The sequence below is a fragment of the Zalophus californianus genome, chromosome 3 (genome assembly GCF_009762305.2).
Source record: "Zalophus californianus isolate mZalCal1 chromosome 3, mZalCal1.pri.v2, whole genome shotgun sequence".
Lineage (NCBI taxonomy): Eukaryota > Metazoa > Chordata > Mammalia > Carnivora > Otariidae > Zalophus > Zalophus californianus.
This window is the reverse complement of record NC_045597.1, coordinates 168,693,736-168,709,992: the sequence shown is the minus strand read 5'-3', so window position 1 is coordinate 168,709,992 and position 16,257 is coordinate 168,693,736. Positions and strand designations below refer to the sequence as shown.

The following is a 16,257-nucleotide window of genomic DNA, read 5'->3' as shown; positions in this document are numbered from 1 at the left end:
ATCAAAAAACTGGAACAAAGTGCACACATATATAGAGACTCATATAGCCCAGACACTTGTAATTACCAAACATAAGGCCTCTAACACTAATTGAGCAGCATAATTTTTAACAGGCAAAATACATCAGCTTAGAAAGAATCATAAAACCACTTTATATGTATATTTCTGCACTTGAGAATTAATTCAACATTAAGTAAATGTTCTGAAAATTTTGTAAAACATTGAAAGAGGCCATATACCCCCTCTATTTTCTCAAGTTTTAGATTTGAAATTTTTCATTTTGTCCATTATCTTTAACTCACAGATGTCTTTAGTTCTTTTAGTAAATGGGACCCAAACCCCAAATTCTATTTGAAAGTATAAATCACAACCAAAGCAATGCCTATTTAATAAGCAATTCTAACAGAAAAAAATAATTTCCCTTTGTGATTTGGGTGACTTTAGAGGGTCTCCTCTCTATATAAACATACTTTTCATAGCCAATGTAGTTGAAGTTAAAGCATACAGAATGTGTTTTCAATTCATTGCAATGTAATCAAAATCTGTAACTTTAATTGGAGGACTAGAAAAATGCACGCACGCGCACACACACACACACACACACACACCCCACACCAAATTAGGTACATATATGAGTTTTTATATGTTTAGTAGTTATGTAACAGTTTTCTAATGTAAACTGTTAAAATTTTGAAATTCAGTTTTGAACTATATGATGCCAAGCCCTGTTACAGGATCAGTAACACACTAGATACGGCCTCATGAGCCTTCTAAGTTTTATGCTTTTCTTGAAGTAAGTGAACTTCAAGTTAAAGTGAAATACACAAGCTGACTGTGTCTGTGAAGAGATTGCTCACTTTATAATTTTCCCTCATAAATGTAGATGTCTAAAGGATCATAGGAAAATTGTTAACGTTGAGAAAAAGTTATTTTATTGAACCAATTCTAACAATAACCTTAATATCTGAAAATATGCCCTCAAGGGCAGGCACAGGATACTGTAATCACATCTTCCAATATCTCTTAATCTTGGCATTGACGTGGTCATGGCTAGAAGTAGGAATACGATCTCTTTCTAGCTATTATATTTACATTTAGCTTGTATCATAGTATAGGCTGTTTAGGTTCTTAATTCAAAATTACATCTGATAATTTTTAGAATATTTTCTCTCTAATGTGGTTGTGAAATGGAATGATCTTAGGGCTTTAGCATTTTGATTTACAACATGCAAGGTAAATGACGGTTGAAAAATAAGTATTGAAAAATCCACATCTTTAAAAATAGTACTTTTTTCTTTTTCTTGTAAATGGCTGTATTGTCGATCAAAGCAAAAATGGCTGCAGGCTTATTTATTAGTCTCCTCAAACTAATATTTTCCTTATTGATTATTTTTATGTAAATTGCTACTCATATAGCCACCTGATTTAATATTTTTGAAACTATAAAAATAAACATTTGCATGAGATGTATAACGTGAGTAATCTCAAAAATTGCATTCTCTTTTTAGTACATATTATTTGTTAATATTCCTAGGTAAGCAGCTCCATAATAGTATATATTTTTAACTGCTCGAGGCTTCTTGAATCATAAATAATGTGCAGTGAAATGGCTCTTTCCTCTTAGTCTTCCCTGGTTTTTATGGTCTTCACACAACCAAATTATCTTAGCCATTGATTTTTTTAAAGATGTTTATGAAACAACGTGCGCATTAGCAGCAAAATCTACTGAGATTTGTGTCACCCGTTGGATGTAAAGTGCTGTGTTTTCATCTTTTCCAAGCAAAAGTATTCACCTTTTAGGAAAGCGATCCCTCCCACATCTTGTCTACACCTGCCACTCTTAACAAGATACGGAATTAAACATGAGACTCATCTAGGTCTCCGTCAGTCTCCCCCAGCTCGGTGGGCATCAGAGTGAACTGGCTGGACAGCAGGGGGTTCTCCATGCCGTGTTCCTCACTGATGTGAAGGACAGTGTCTCCGTGCTGTAGGAGGATGGATGTCTCAAGGCCTGTGAATTCTTCAGGGTCTGAGAGCTGCGTAGAGAGGGGACCATGTGCTGGAGCACCTTGCACTTCTGCGTCCTCCCTCTTTTCTCCTTCTTCAGCGGGGAGGGGCTCACTCTGTCATCAAAAGGATCATGACATCATGGAAATCAGGATAGGTGTGAGGACAGAGGATCAAAAATGTCATTGTCTACCTGGAGCTGGACAAGGATGCTGGCCAGTCCCAGCTCTAGCTTTTGTCATATGTGAGCTCTTACATGGACCCTTTCACCCTTGCAAGCCTGTTTCCTAACCTGCAGGATGAGTGTATTTTTTTGCCCTGCTTACCCTGTAGACTCTGAGGATAACAAGATGGTGGTGTTACGAAGCCTGTTAACCATTCAACACTCTACAAACGTATGTAGTATTATTGCCCCTTAGCTTTCTCTAAATGACGCTGGGAAGGACATGGGGCCTATGGGGATTCATTTATAAAAATTCAAAGAAGAAAAAAAAATCAAGACAAGAAAAATATCAAAACGATGAGAAAAAAGATCGGAATATTGAGTTCCTCTCATCTCATAGGACACAGACGGCTCTCTATTTATAGGCTTCTAGACCGGTAACTTTATTTTCCTTTCAAATTGAACTACCTTTCAACCAGGTATTGTATCATGGTTTTCAATGGTTATTTTCATTATGAAATATTTTCTCTTGGGTTTTTCATAACAAAGAATCCCAAGATTTCTCTTATTCCTTCTTAAGTAGATGTATTACTGCCCACATACTTTATATGGATGTTCTTGTCCATGACGACAGGACTGTTGTCTGTCTGAATAACAAAATGTTACAGACTCAGACTTCCATTATATGGAATAAATGTGCATATCCATGTTGTTCCTAGACACAAGTGTGCAGGGGGCAAGCCTCGCCTGTTTCTTTAGAGCCCTCACCTGCCTGGGAGACAGGCTGTGAAGATCAGCAACTACAGTGGCAGGGGAAGACGTGAGGACTGGTTTGCCCATTCCTTCCGGCTTCTTAGATGGGGCTGGACTGCAGCCTTGGGGCTGGCCTGTGGCGGGAAGTGTTTCTGGTGGGGCAGCGGCTGGCTCCGGCTGAGCCTCGATGAAGGTCACAGAACGTTTCTGATCTGCTGTGGGTCAGAAGTAAAGCAGTAAATGGGGAAAACATATATTGTCAAGTGCTTAATAATTAGCTCTAACCAGTGTTTCCTGGCTTTTCTTTGTAAAGACACTGCTGGCTTAGTAATAAATAAGAGCATATTTGACTATTATGTACATGTTTTGATTTCACCTCCTGATAAAGAGAACTTGGGTAGAAAAAATCATTTTTACATAAATGGCTTAAAACAAGATTTCCATAGAGCATTAGGTGAACTTGGTCATCGCTCATAACAGCTACCAACAAGACTTAAAAGTCCCTATCATTCATCATTTCTTTGTCTTCAGTAAGACATAACAAACTCAGTTCCCAGCTTGGGTAAAGAAAACACAACCTTCAAGAATCAAATCTCATAGCATTTGTGGTTTTTCTTGAACTCTTCCATTTCCCTAGACCTGTGGGGAAAGGATAGGGGAGGAAAGGTGGAAAAGAAGGAAAGGCACTAAAGTGCTCTGGGAAACTTCTTCCTTTATCCTGAGCAGGAGCTCGGGGGGGGGGGGGGGGGGGGGGGGGGGGGGGGGGGGGGGCTGCAGACCTTCTTGACTGAGTTGCATGACACTGAATCAATGATATAGTCGGAAGGGACACAGGAGGCCTCACCAGATGGCTTCGTTTTAGGTTGAATACTCCTGCGAGTGGTTGACAGCCGAGCCCCGTGGCGGTTTTTGGGTTCAGTCTGCGTCTTCTGACGTGACAGTAGAGGACGTCTTAGCTAAAGAGAATAGGCAGAATAAAGCTGGCAAGAGGGTTCTAACTGCCTGGGAGGAAACTCTGTGCTCAGAGGATTCTATGATGTATTCTTTCCTTTATGGGTTTCTGTGGATGCTTGTACTTGTAGCTGATAAATTAAACTTCTTTCTGCATATGGAACGACTGAGTATTTGAATCTGGCATCCTCTTTAACCAATTCTATCTCCCAATTATTAGTTCTTTTCCTATGCCAAGGACATAAATCAATATAATTTAAAATAGTCAATGTGACAATTTCAGGATACATAACTAATAAGCATTGCTTGTTGATCAGCCTTTGCTCATCTAGAAGTTGTAGTGAAACACATGCTAATTTTCAAGGGGAGGTTGGTGAAAAAATTTCAGTTGCTGAGAAAGTGTCTGGTATGCAAATGCTGGGAAGCTCCAATCAAAGTGACTGTACAAAGGCTCATTTAAATTTGTGTGTAGAGAGTAAAGGGACCCCACCTAAGGAAATCTGTAAAGATGGTCTTTATTTTGATTTCGATTTTAACCTGAATCATTAATTGTGAAATGAGGAAGAAAGGACAACTGGGTCTATGCCTGTATATAGAAACGGGCCTTACATCAACTTCATAACAAACATTCCTTGCTCAGTAAGTTTGGTCGGGAAAGGTTTCTGAACAGGGGACAAAGAGAAGTATAGACCTGCTTATGAGCCTAGGAATCAGCTTTACCAATAAGAAGATTCAAAAGCTAAAATAGAAGCTAAAAACTCTCCACTTGCCCAAGTACTTACGTTTTAAAGTTGCTCTTGTACTGCTTATTTCAGGCAGGGAGAAGGCAAAATAGGATCTCCATATTCATGGGCATTACAAATTAACTAGAGCTTCCATTTCATAGGATGACTCTCCTGCCCTTTCCGGGTCTGCTTACCTGCCTCAGGCCCCTCTTCCTCCCCAGCGGCTGCTGAATGAGGAGGTTCTGTTGGCCAGGTTCACTTTGGACACTTGGCACCCTGTCAAGCATCAACAGTGTTAGCGGACCTCGGAGAGAGTACAGATGACCATCCTCTGCTGGGTGTTAGCCAAAGCCACTTCTATGAAACAGTCACTTCAAAGATACCATTATCTTTGAAGGAAGGTTGGGAAAGTATCCCTGGGATGGGAGATTTCAAGGGTTTGGGAGGGAGGACGAGGCCTCGTAGCCCCAAGCTGCCAAAATTGAGATTTTGATTTTAGTCACTGATGCCATATCTATCATTCAGCAAAACATTGGTTCGATCACACCCCTGGTTTGGAAGCCACCAAAAGGTTAAAGATGTCACATTCTAATCTCAATTTTTTTTTTTCCAAGGGGAAGGGAAAAGGTGGTGACAAACAAACACAAACAACTCTATCACATGGATGGGAACACCTTTGTTAAAATTTCAATTTAAATGAAAATAAGATGGACAGATATCAAACACATCAGACACAGGATCCATTTGGGTGAAGGGGCACATTCAACACATGTTTGCAGCCTGAAGTCTCTGTGACTACTGAGTAAATGAATAGTCACATGGGTAGACAATTAAATGTTTTTTAAGAAAAGATTTTAGATTTAAAAGGCCGGCAAAATAATCAAGCTATCAGAAGAACTCAGAAACTTAATTGAATAGCTGCACTCAAACATAATGTGCAATTTATAAAAACAACAACCTGCTCCCCCCAAATTTACTGTGTATGTGTGTATTTTATATGCAAAAATGACTCCTGACAGTGGTTGCTATTCAGTGTTGGGTGAGGCTGAAAATACTGTCATGGGCCCATGATCCATTTTCATTCTGCATGCATGTATAATAGGTATTTATAATGGGAATGGCGGTGAAAAAAACGAAATGTTTTGTGCCCAGAGAACATTGTAATCCTGTGGATGATGCCAATGTGCTTATTTGGTTAATGGGCAACTGATTTCTGCTTTGCCTTTGCAAAAGGAGAGTCATCTACAAATTGTTTTTAGAGTAAAATATTCCACAGAGGAATCCAGAGTCAGCAACTGTCCAGGAAAAAGAAAGACTATATTCATTCATTTCCATTAAAAGAGAGAGAGAGAGAGAGAGAGAGAGAGCACTATTTAAAATATCTAGCTGCAGTTGTAGAGAAAGAAATTGGTGGCAAGATAGACAATCAGATGTTTCCCCTGTTATGTTAACAATTGGTTAACCATCACCTGGGTGATAGTCATGTCTATAATTTTTTTAAAGGTCTTACTCATATTTCCACTAGAAGAAAATCAACGATTACCAAATGGAGTTTCTCAACGTTTTTATGAAATAAGGATGTCATTATATCATAATTATACCATTTGGGATACACAGTACAAAATTTGATAAAAGTCCCCCAAACAGATGCTTTTTAAACTTTCTTGTTCTCCTTAATGTCAAGTTCAAAAGATCAATATACATTATTTTTATACATATGTGACCTTTCTATGAAGATGGAAAAATATTCAAAAGAACAATGCAATAAATTCTGATAAGCAATCCAGACTATGTTGCTGGCATGTTTGAAGTGACATCTCCTTATTAATTATACATTTTAACATGTGCCTTAAATTGGAAAGAGTATTCGATCACCATATGCACAGAAGTAGAAACAAGTTTCTCCCAAATACCAAGCAAAGCTTTCTTTGGGATGGTTTCTTCATTGACATCTAAATGTTACCTCAGTTCCCTTGGCCATAAAGGGAGGTTAATACTTACCACCTACCTCCCATTAAAGTCGAGGAAAGAAGTTAGTTGATGTAAAATGGTTTGGACATGAAAAGGGATGTATATAGCATGCTTCTTTGTTTTACATTTGATATTTGTAATGAGTTTATTGCTTCTAGAACACTAAAAGGAAGTGGGTTATAAAATGTTTTGAAAATAATTGGGCAGAGAAAATGAAATTGAGGCAGTCCCCTTGTCTCGTTTTTATTCAGTAACCGGAGATTGTGAGAAAAAAATGGTGCAAGAAAAGAAATACACGTTACTCAGGGAGTGTTAATGTCAAAGCATAATGGTAGTTTCATGATGATTATTCCAGAGAGGATTATAAGCACCAAAATTTTCTCTATGGATAGAGAGGCTTATATCTAAGAAATGAATCAAGTTTACAGCTTCAGTAATTAGCTGTTCTATGTAAATGATACAGTATTTCATTGGTGGAATGCGCATATCGAAAATGAAATTATAGAACGTGTCCCTGGAAATAGTATATCCCAGCTAAGACATTATATTCTCCCTAAAAGAGGTGTACTGGGGACATCAAAGTCTGGTTTAACTGGGTGCAGCTGGGACACATTCATTGACAGCCAGAGAAGTTAATAATGGAAGTAATTTATGCAGAACACATTACTTTCTCTCAAGTCTATATCAAGTTGCATAGAAAAAGTAGTTTCAATTTAGTTTCAAATTCTCTCCAAGTCATGTACTATTTTAGTAACCTGTAGGATTTATGATTTGTGACCATAAGAATGTACAGTACTAAAACCAACCAGGAGAAGACCAAGGTGTTTGCCCTAAGCGCCTCTCTCAAGAAAACTGGTTTCTCGAAAATGTTAATCTTGAGAATGAGAAATGGCCGATTTTCCACGTTTTCACAAAATAATAGGTTAAAACAATAAAGATAAAAGGAAATAAAACATTCCCAATTGAAACTAAAATTATCCTTTGTATTTTGGAGTCACTGAAAAACATCACTATGGCAAACCATATAATGATCTAGATTTTAGGGAAGTACATGCACTCAGGGCCTGGCAGAATTTTGACTCAACTGTCTACGAAAAACAAAAACACCTTACTCAAAATGCAAAGAAGTAATTTATAAGCTAGCGAAGTTCAGACAATGTCAGGAGAACAATTCTGGCACAAATTACCTCTTTTTTCCTGTTTCAGCCCGAGGGCCCGGAGTGTAGTATACAAATATGTATGCAACTCCTAAATGAGATATATACCTAATGGAACGTCTTAAAATATAGGATAGGTGAATGAGGGGACATTCAGTAATGTAATAAAAACATAATACGTAAAAATGTAATAATAATTCATATCATTCATTTAAATTACCAAAAAATGTGTAGACTGAGACATAGATATATTTCATAAATAAAAAATTTAAGTGGAAGCACTAGGTAAGACTAGTGCATGGAAAATGAATTAGTACTTTCATTGCCTCTACCTGTGCTTTTAGTTTCAACTTCAGTATTGTTAGAGAAATCTAGAGGTGGAATACAAGACACAAAGCACAGCCATTTACCCTGAGTGACTGTCTTGTGATAGGAATGCATAAAGCTAGCACCAAAGGAGCCATAAAGCATTCACAGAGAACAGGGAAGTAAACAAGAGACAAAATTCTACTTTTCCCTTTCCCAATAAAAGATCATTGTTTGAAATTTACTTAGCCTCCACAATGTCAGGGAGCAACATTTCCTGTCCCCTTAGAAGTCCTTCTAGCTGGACTAAGAATCAAATTAACATGAGACAGATTAACAGGAGAAAATCAAATTCTATAGGTTTAAGTATGGAGAATCCACATAGATCATGGAAATTCCAAAGACAGGCAAAATGAGGTCTCTAGGTCATTCTGAACTAAGGAGAAGGGGTTTGGGGTAGGGATTTCAGAAGAAAGGAAGGCACTTTGCAGGGTGATAGGAAGAGCCGGTTTTTGGTAATTAGATGTTTGCCCTGCCATACAGATGGGTCACTCAGATAAAATTGATCTCTGCTAATAACCCTTATTCTGGGAAAGACCCCCAGTGTAGAGTCTGCTGTGTGGTTAAGAGAAGGACAAAAGTTTCTCTCGATGCCACAGGGTCTCAAGTGCCTTCAGCTCAAAATAATCCACATGCCAAAATGGAGCATTCTGGGGAGTCTGTCCTGACCCCCTTCAACAACATCCAGAAAATGGAAGCTAAATGCCACAGAATTTAGAGAGGAGTGGCTGGAATCAGAGTAAAAAGGGAGGATAATCTGGATCTCAGATAGCCAGTAAGAACTGAGGCAGCACTGGCAAAGGCCATATCTGTGTATCACAACACGCATTTTCTTAGCCGTTCATTCTCAGTTACACGAGAAAGGCTTAAATATTTTTCTAAGTACTTGGAGAGTACTTGCCAAGTTTTCATACTTTGGAAATGTGGATGATCATGATATGGGCTCTGCTAAATAGGTTATTTTTATTTTGTCTCACCCAGGCTACATAGTCTTGCTCAAACTTGAGCCACATTCTTTTTTTTCACTGGGATTAAAATTACCCTTACAGAATCAAATAGCATTATAATCTCTTTTTAAAAAATTAGAATTGATTGTCAATTCATGCCTTCCAAAGTATTCTAACGTGTCCAAACAAAATCTGATCTTCAAGTATAAACATCCAGGCTAAGTGCTTGAAGAACTTCTGTATGTCTAATTCTTCTGGAGAAAACATGATGGACAGTGTGTGTATTTGGGGGCAGGTACAGGGAGGGAACATCTACAGTGAGTTTCTATGCCTCTAAGAGCAATATTCTCAACAGAAGGGAATGGGATACTATTTTAATGTATTAATTTCCAAAAGAAAGAATTTTTCCTCCATAGCATAGTGCGTCTAACAGGCTGATACCTCTTGTGATGAATATTCAAAAGAAACCAGATAGCACAATTTTAAAAAAAAATCCTGGAAGAAATTTTCAAAAGGTCTGCATAATTTTTATTGGTTTCTATCTATCTATCAGGTCACCCTCGTTATTCTGGTCTCTTCCTCATTTATCCCTCAGGCCAACTTGTCCCACTGACCTAAAATAAATGCTCTTTCAAAAGCAAATCTCCAGAAAATGTGCCAAAATGTGGGGGTTAAGGGAGAAGCAGGGTGTATTACTTTCCTTTGGGCATGCTTCCTGATATTCTTTTTTTTTTTTTTGTAAGTAGGCTCCACGCCCAGCATGGAGCCCAACGCTGGGCTTGAACTCACGACCCTGAGATGAAGACCTGAGCTGAGATCAAGAGTCAGACTCTTAGCCAACTGAGCCACCCAGGCACCTGCTTCTTGGTTTTCTTTAAGGTTTGGAGCCAGATTTTCCTTAGGACTACTTTGGATGTACTTTAGGTCCTGAGTGTTCGGGTGTGTGCTAAATATAATTGCCTTGGTTAATCCCTACTGCTTCTTTAGGATCTGAAAATTCTGCAACATAAAGAAGTTTCATGCCAAAAATAAGAATGCCTAGAAACCAAATATAAATAAGTGCATATCCTATTTTATAGACCCACCTCTTAGTAAATGCCAAAAGTTCCTCTCCTCCAAAGAGAACTTGGTGACATGATGGAGTTCAAGAAATATGACTTGCAGGGTCTGGCAAAGGTGGATGTGCTACTGGCTGGTGGGATTCCTCTGCATTAATAGCATTATTTAGAATCCAAGTGAACACCTCATCCTCTGTTTCCTTAATGACCACCATGGAGTGTGCGTGGCTAACACCCAGAACTAAAACATGCCAGTTATAGGAACAACAACAGATCGACAACAGTTGGTCTAAAACAGTATCCAAAGTCCTGACATGACTGACTAAATCAGTTGTAGACAAAAGCTACAATTTTGGCTCTGAAACAGTCTCACATAGCAAGAACTTTGGGTTTACTCCCACTGGTGCTGGACCCAGGGCAGACTGGTTCCAATAACTCCAAGTTCAGCAATTTGAACCCTGAACCTGCCAGAGATGGCCAAATCCTTTAGAAAGTTTATAAAAATCAACTCAAATGCCTGCCTTCCCTCACCAAACCTGGACTAGTATTTACTCAGCAAGAGTAAAATTTGGCCTAATTGGAAGAGCCCTGGGACAAAGTCGGCCAAATGCAAGTCTGGTTTAATCCTTTCCACTCTCCAAGGGCCACTGAAGTTCTCTTCTAAGTGAGGTGCACCTGTCTCACATGTAATTTTCAGCATCAAACAAATGCATTCTTTGAAAGTAGTGGTCAAGGCGCTAGACTTGGTTCTGATCTCTTCAAACTCTGTGAACAATGAAGGGAAACCGTCTCATTTGACCTCGTCCCCCCAGCTCTCAATAATGGACTTGAGTCTGCACTCTGCAGCACCGCACTTCCACATTTACCATCAATAAGAGACTGGTCTGTCAAGGCAAGGGCTTGCAAACACAAATGAATGCCATGATTTGTGGGTGTAGTAAAAAAAAAAAAAATGATACACCCGATGATGGACTAAATTTCCCATTTTCAATTGCTGAAGAAAATGTGAAATCTGGACAAGATGCAAAGAAAACAAAAAGAAAACAAAGAATATCCTGTCACCGGAACAGCCTCTCAACATTTCCTCATCTTTGTGTTAAAGCAATAAACACGTTGTATTGTCCTCACTATATAACGCAAACCTGGAAGGGGATGTTTTCTCTTGAGATGGAACTAAGGCACTGTTCGAATGAACAAGAAGCATCACCCCTAATGAGGATTAGTTGAGAGGTGTGAATCAACAGCACAAGATTAGGAATGTTTGACGTGGTTTATCTGAGTGTTAAAGGTGCAGTCCCCCTTTCTGACGCTTTAAACCAATAGCCCAGGTATCTTATTGTCTGCATCATAAGACTTCTCTTACTTACCGAGAAATGTTTGTGTCTGACATTTCATGGCAAGTTTGGGAGTCCTCTTTGTGCTGGGACAGACGTTCTTTTTATGTGTTGTTTGAACAAGCTACTATAATAGCCTGCCACATAGCATGCATCAAAGAGAGGGAATTACAGAAATTGTATCAACATCATTACTCTTATTATAGCAGCATTGTTTGTTTTCTTACCATCCATGCTATGAACTAAAAGACCTGTCTGGATTTAATAAGGGGCTTCTTGATGATGGGGAGTTGTATTAAAAGGCTTCTGAAAAACAATTCTTAAGGGCTATCAGTGTGGGAGGGAATGACTGGATGGGATAAGATTAACATTTAGCATATCAAATGTTTTAGATGCCCATGGGACAAGCCCTTAAAAGAACGCCACAGTTGTTTTTTTTTTTTAAGAAAGCTTTTTAGGCCATTTGTGATTGAGCTCTGAAGCTGCAAATGAAGGAGGCTACACCTTTGACTTCCAGGCTCGTGTGTTCATGAGCGACAAAGGGCAAGAAATGGAAAGAGATATCAAGACCGGGGTGGGGGGGGGGGGGCGCGGCGAGAGGAGACAGAGAGACAGAGAGACAGAGGAGACAGGGAACAGCTAGTTTCCCAGCACAGACACCAATAGACAGGTAGCGTTGACACTGTACCTAGAGAGGCTGCCCTCGGCGGCCAGGCCCTGGGAGTCATCGAGGACATTAGGTTCACTGCAGGAGGGGTAGGGAGATGAAGCATTTAGGGAAAGAAAATGCAAACAAATAAAAGAAAAAGAAAAAAAGGCATGCAATTTTCTGCTTCCAAGAGCCAAAAATAAATAAATTTAACAGAACAAGAAGGAGAAGGAGACAGGTAACCATTTCACCTTGTGCTGGGTTTGTCAAGACATAGGACTCGAGGTAATGGGGGAGGAGGGACTTTGGGTGGGTATGACTCTCAGAGGAGTGATCTATTTATTGGTCAAGAGTTGGGACTTAAAATGAGCTCCAAATGGACACATGAGCTCTGAAGTGCATTGTAGAATGAATCTGTAGAAGACAAGACTATCATTCCTTTGGTGACCATTTGGCTGGGTGGTTGTTACTTTCCATTTGTCTGAGTATGTACGTGATTCTTCATTGACCAGGAGCCTGCTTCTTTCTCATGTGTTGTGACATTATCACACAAAAAACCACTTACCATGAATTGGCACAACCAAACTCTTGGAACTGATGCCATTAAGAGAAGCAAAGAAAGAACTCAACTTCCCTTGCTAATTTTGCAATGGAAATGCAAGTCAGCAACAAGCCAGAGGAAGATAACCCCGGCATATTTACCTGGAACTCTCATTTACCTCCTCACTCCACCCTCTAGTGACTGAATTGTAAATGCCAAAAGAAGAAACCTGTCAGGTTGGTGAGAGAATAATTAAATAGTTTATTGATTTATTTGGATGCAGCTGATTTTGGGATTTGTGAACAAAAATTGTGTCATATTTTCTCTCTCCTTCACTACCTAGCATCGGGCTAAGCAAGCATCCACAAGGCACTCAATAAATACTTACGAAATTGAATGGAATTAAACTATTTAAAAAGCTGGAGGGCCTGCCCCCCCCCAATTGTTTACCTAATCGTACACTGTAGAAATAGCCTCTGTGTCCAGAAAGAGGCTCCCTTTCCCTAATACACATAGATATTACTACTTTCACTAGCCTTCCAAAATATGACTCAAGCCAAAAGGCTTAACTATATGATTTTTCTGGATTTCCAAAATATCCATAAGAGAAGAAATTTTCTCCCTTGAAACAAGTTAGCCTCTTAATGAATATGTACATACAAAGGGAATGGATGGTCTGGTTAGTTCAGGTAAATCACCAAAAAACCCTCTATGTTAAATTCCTACAATTCCCTAATTTAAATAAAACTTTTACATGAATTGCTGGATGGCTTTCTCTTATCCTTGATAGAAGCTTGCACATGCTAGCAATTAAAAATGAATTGATAGTTACCAATATTAACTGCTTGTATGACTTTGCATCTTTTTGGTTTTTTTGGACATTTTATAGTTTAACTCTAGTTTTGTTCGTGCATTTTATTTAAAAGACCTCCTTTTTAAAGGTAAGTTACCAAAAGGTAGGTAAAACAATCTCTTACAATGATAGTAACCCTTATATATTATTAATTTTTGTATTAACCAAATGGTACATAAAATACTGTTTTCTTTATAAGTATGCAATTTACTTATTAATCATCTTTTATCATTTTCCCCTAGTTTTTGATATTCTCCAAAGTTAGGCTTTATTTCACAAATTTTATTTCATCTGTAAAGTTCATGAACTATTTGCTAAAGGATTTGGGCATAAGGTAATTATTTCTGCATAATACTGATTTTACCTGAACATTAGAATGTGCTATGATTTTTATTATTTTCCACATATGAAGTATACCACATCAAATCTGTAGATATTAAAAATAAAGAACAAGCTAGCCAAAAACACATAAGGCTAACTCTTTGAAACCATTCAGTTCCTGAAGTGATAATATCATTGGCTCTGAAATAGACAATGTTTTGACTCTTACAGCAGATCATTTTCTATGTTTGATATATGTATCTTGGAACTTTTATGTATGTTCTTATAGGGCAGAGAACACATAAAGAAAATGTCTTAAAGTGTTTAGTCATGGAATCATATAACTATAGAGAAGGTACTGTAAAGGTCACTTTAGCCAACCTCCTTTTTCACAGAGAAGAGCACTGTTGGCCCTTGTTAAATGACCTGCCGAAGGTCACACATAGTGGCGTAGGTCTTTTTCCACTTGGTTAAGCATCGCTACCTCCAACTAAATGCTAATGACATACCAAAAGTCTAAACTCGACCACATATATCAAGCTAGTCCTATACACTAGCCAGGTACTCATTATTAGCTTAGCTAATGATTTATGTGAAATATGAGAATATCATTTGACAACCAGAAAAAAGACCATCTATCTACTTCTAGAGAGTTTTTAAGTTGAAACAATGCTTGGATCAGAAACTGGGATCCCTTGTACTGGTCTGGCTTAGAAAACTCTTTGCAAACTGTTGCCTTGCATGACTTTGGTTGAAAAGTCCTTTGTCGAATGGTCTATATAAAAACACAATCCTCTGCTTCTCTTTTAGCCTTTTTAGAACAACAAAAGTGAATTTTCAGAATTCTACCTTTGCCCCCAAATGCAGAGTATAAGATATCCGTGGCTCTTTACCTTTGGCTGGGTAACATGCCCACCTCAGCCTGAGGTGCAGACATGCTAGAGACGTGGCTGGAGAACCGCCTCCTTCCAATGGTGCTCAGAAGGTAAGCTTCTTGTTCACTTACCACACTGGGCATGCTTACAGAGTCATCTGATAGGGGACAAAGGAATGGAGTGTTATAATGTGGTCATGTTAATCTGAAGACCCAAACCGAGTTTGTACTTGGGTTCCGTCCTTGGCTTGGGTTCCCACTTTAGGGTAATCTTTAAAGCTAAATTATCATTCGTCCCTTTGTACAGATTACAATGTAAGACTCCCAAAGGTCTTAGTTTTTAATCTGTACAAAGGGACAAACAATTCTTCACATCCACGCATCTCCCACCCTCAAACAGCCTGCATGAAATAAATGTAAATATCTTGTCCATTTTTACAAGTAAGTTATTTGTGAAAGTCAAGAGGTATCTGATTTCAGAAAAGCTGGACTAAAAATTTTTAAACATTCTGAGAATAGTGCAAAAAGGAATATTGTTACTAGATGAGTCAAGTATATTTCTTTGACACTGAAAAACTACATTCAGTACATTTAATGATTTTTAGACTGCTGAGGGCAAGACTATTTCAGATAGCTTTAGGGTAAATATTTGAAAACCTCTAAAATTTAAAAAACAAATGCTTATTTTGACCTGAAGTTTTAAACTTGACGCATATAGTCTTATTTTCTTCGTGAAGCAGAAATCAATGTATTCAAATCCATGTGAAAGTTAGCTTTAGCACAGTATTTGTGACAAGATGGCCTCATTTTAAGTGAGTTAATGGTGTTTGTTGCTGACCAGTAAACATATTTTTATTTATTTTTTAAAGATTTTATTTATTTATTTACCAGAGAGAGAGGGAGAGAACATACACACACAAGCTGGGGGAAGAGCAAGAAGGAGAGGGAGGGGGAAAGAATCTCAAGCAGACTCTACTCTAAGCGCGACAGAAGCCTCGATCCCATGACCCTGAGATCACGACCCGAGCCAAAACCAAGTCAGACGCTTAACCAACTGAGCCACCCAGGCGCCCCTGAACAGTGAACATATTTTGATTAATGTAGTGTTGTGTTGAACTTATGCTACCATGTAAGGTCATCTGACGTTCTTTATTTAAAATACCCCAAGTGGTCGTATTTCTAATGAAACTTCTTTCAAACCAAAAAGGTGTATATGAAGAGTGCCAGAAATTTTAATTTGTTACATAATGACTGACTTGAAGTTGATTCATGTTACAGAATGGTATTTCTTTTTTAGGTGTGTTCACAGAGAAGGGAATAAGCAAATGTGCCTTGAAAACATGAAAAACATGGTAACATAAATAGAACTATTTCTACAAAGTCCTTTCCCATATCTCACTGATTTTTCCTCCTATTTAAACTCATATATCACTTCACAGTCTCTCAATATTTGTTTGATGATTAATTACATGCTGCCTTCCATTCACCCTTTTGTTAAATGTTCTTTATTGAAAATGTCTGTCATCTCCTCTACAGGACTAGATCTAAGATCTCAGAGAACATATTTTTTCTCATACTTTCTTATAC

At 38.4% G+C, this 16,257-nt stretch overlaps 1 protein-coding gene across 4 annotated transcripts in view; it reads right to left on the bottom strand.

Moving 5' to 3' along the window:
- Nucleotides 1–1,856: 1,856 nt before the first annotated feature.
- The window catches only part of UNC80 (unc-80 homolog, NALCN channel complex subunit), a 225,023-nt gene continuing 210,622 nt past the window's right edge, over nt 1,857–16,257 (bottom strand). For 3 of the 4 annotated variants that reach the window (XM_035726865.1, XM_027590728.1, XM_027590727.2), the window contains 6 exons: nt 14,690–14,828; nt 12,121–12,177; nt 4,794–4,875; nt 3,768–3,879; nt 2,939–3,138; nt 1,857–2,123 (listed from right to left, as the gene is read on the bottom strand). In XM_035726865.1, coding sequence (XP_035582758.1) covers nt 1,857–2,123; nt 2,939–3,138; nt 3,768–3,879; nt 4,794–4,875; nt 12,121–12,177; nt 14,690–14,828 — 857 coding nt within the window. The remainder of the gene's footprint in view (nt 2,124–2,938; nt 3,139–3,767; nt 3,880–4,793; nt 4,876–12,120; nt 12,178–14,689; nt 14,829–16,257) is intronic. The other variant, XM_027590729.1, reaches the window with a different exon arrangement.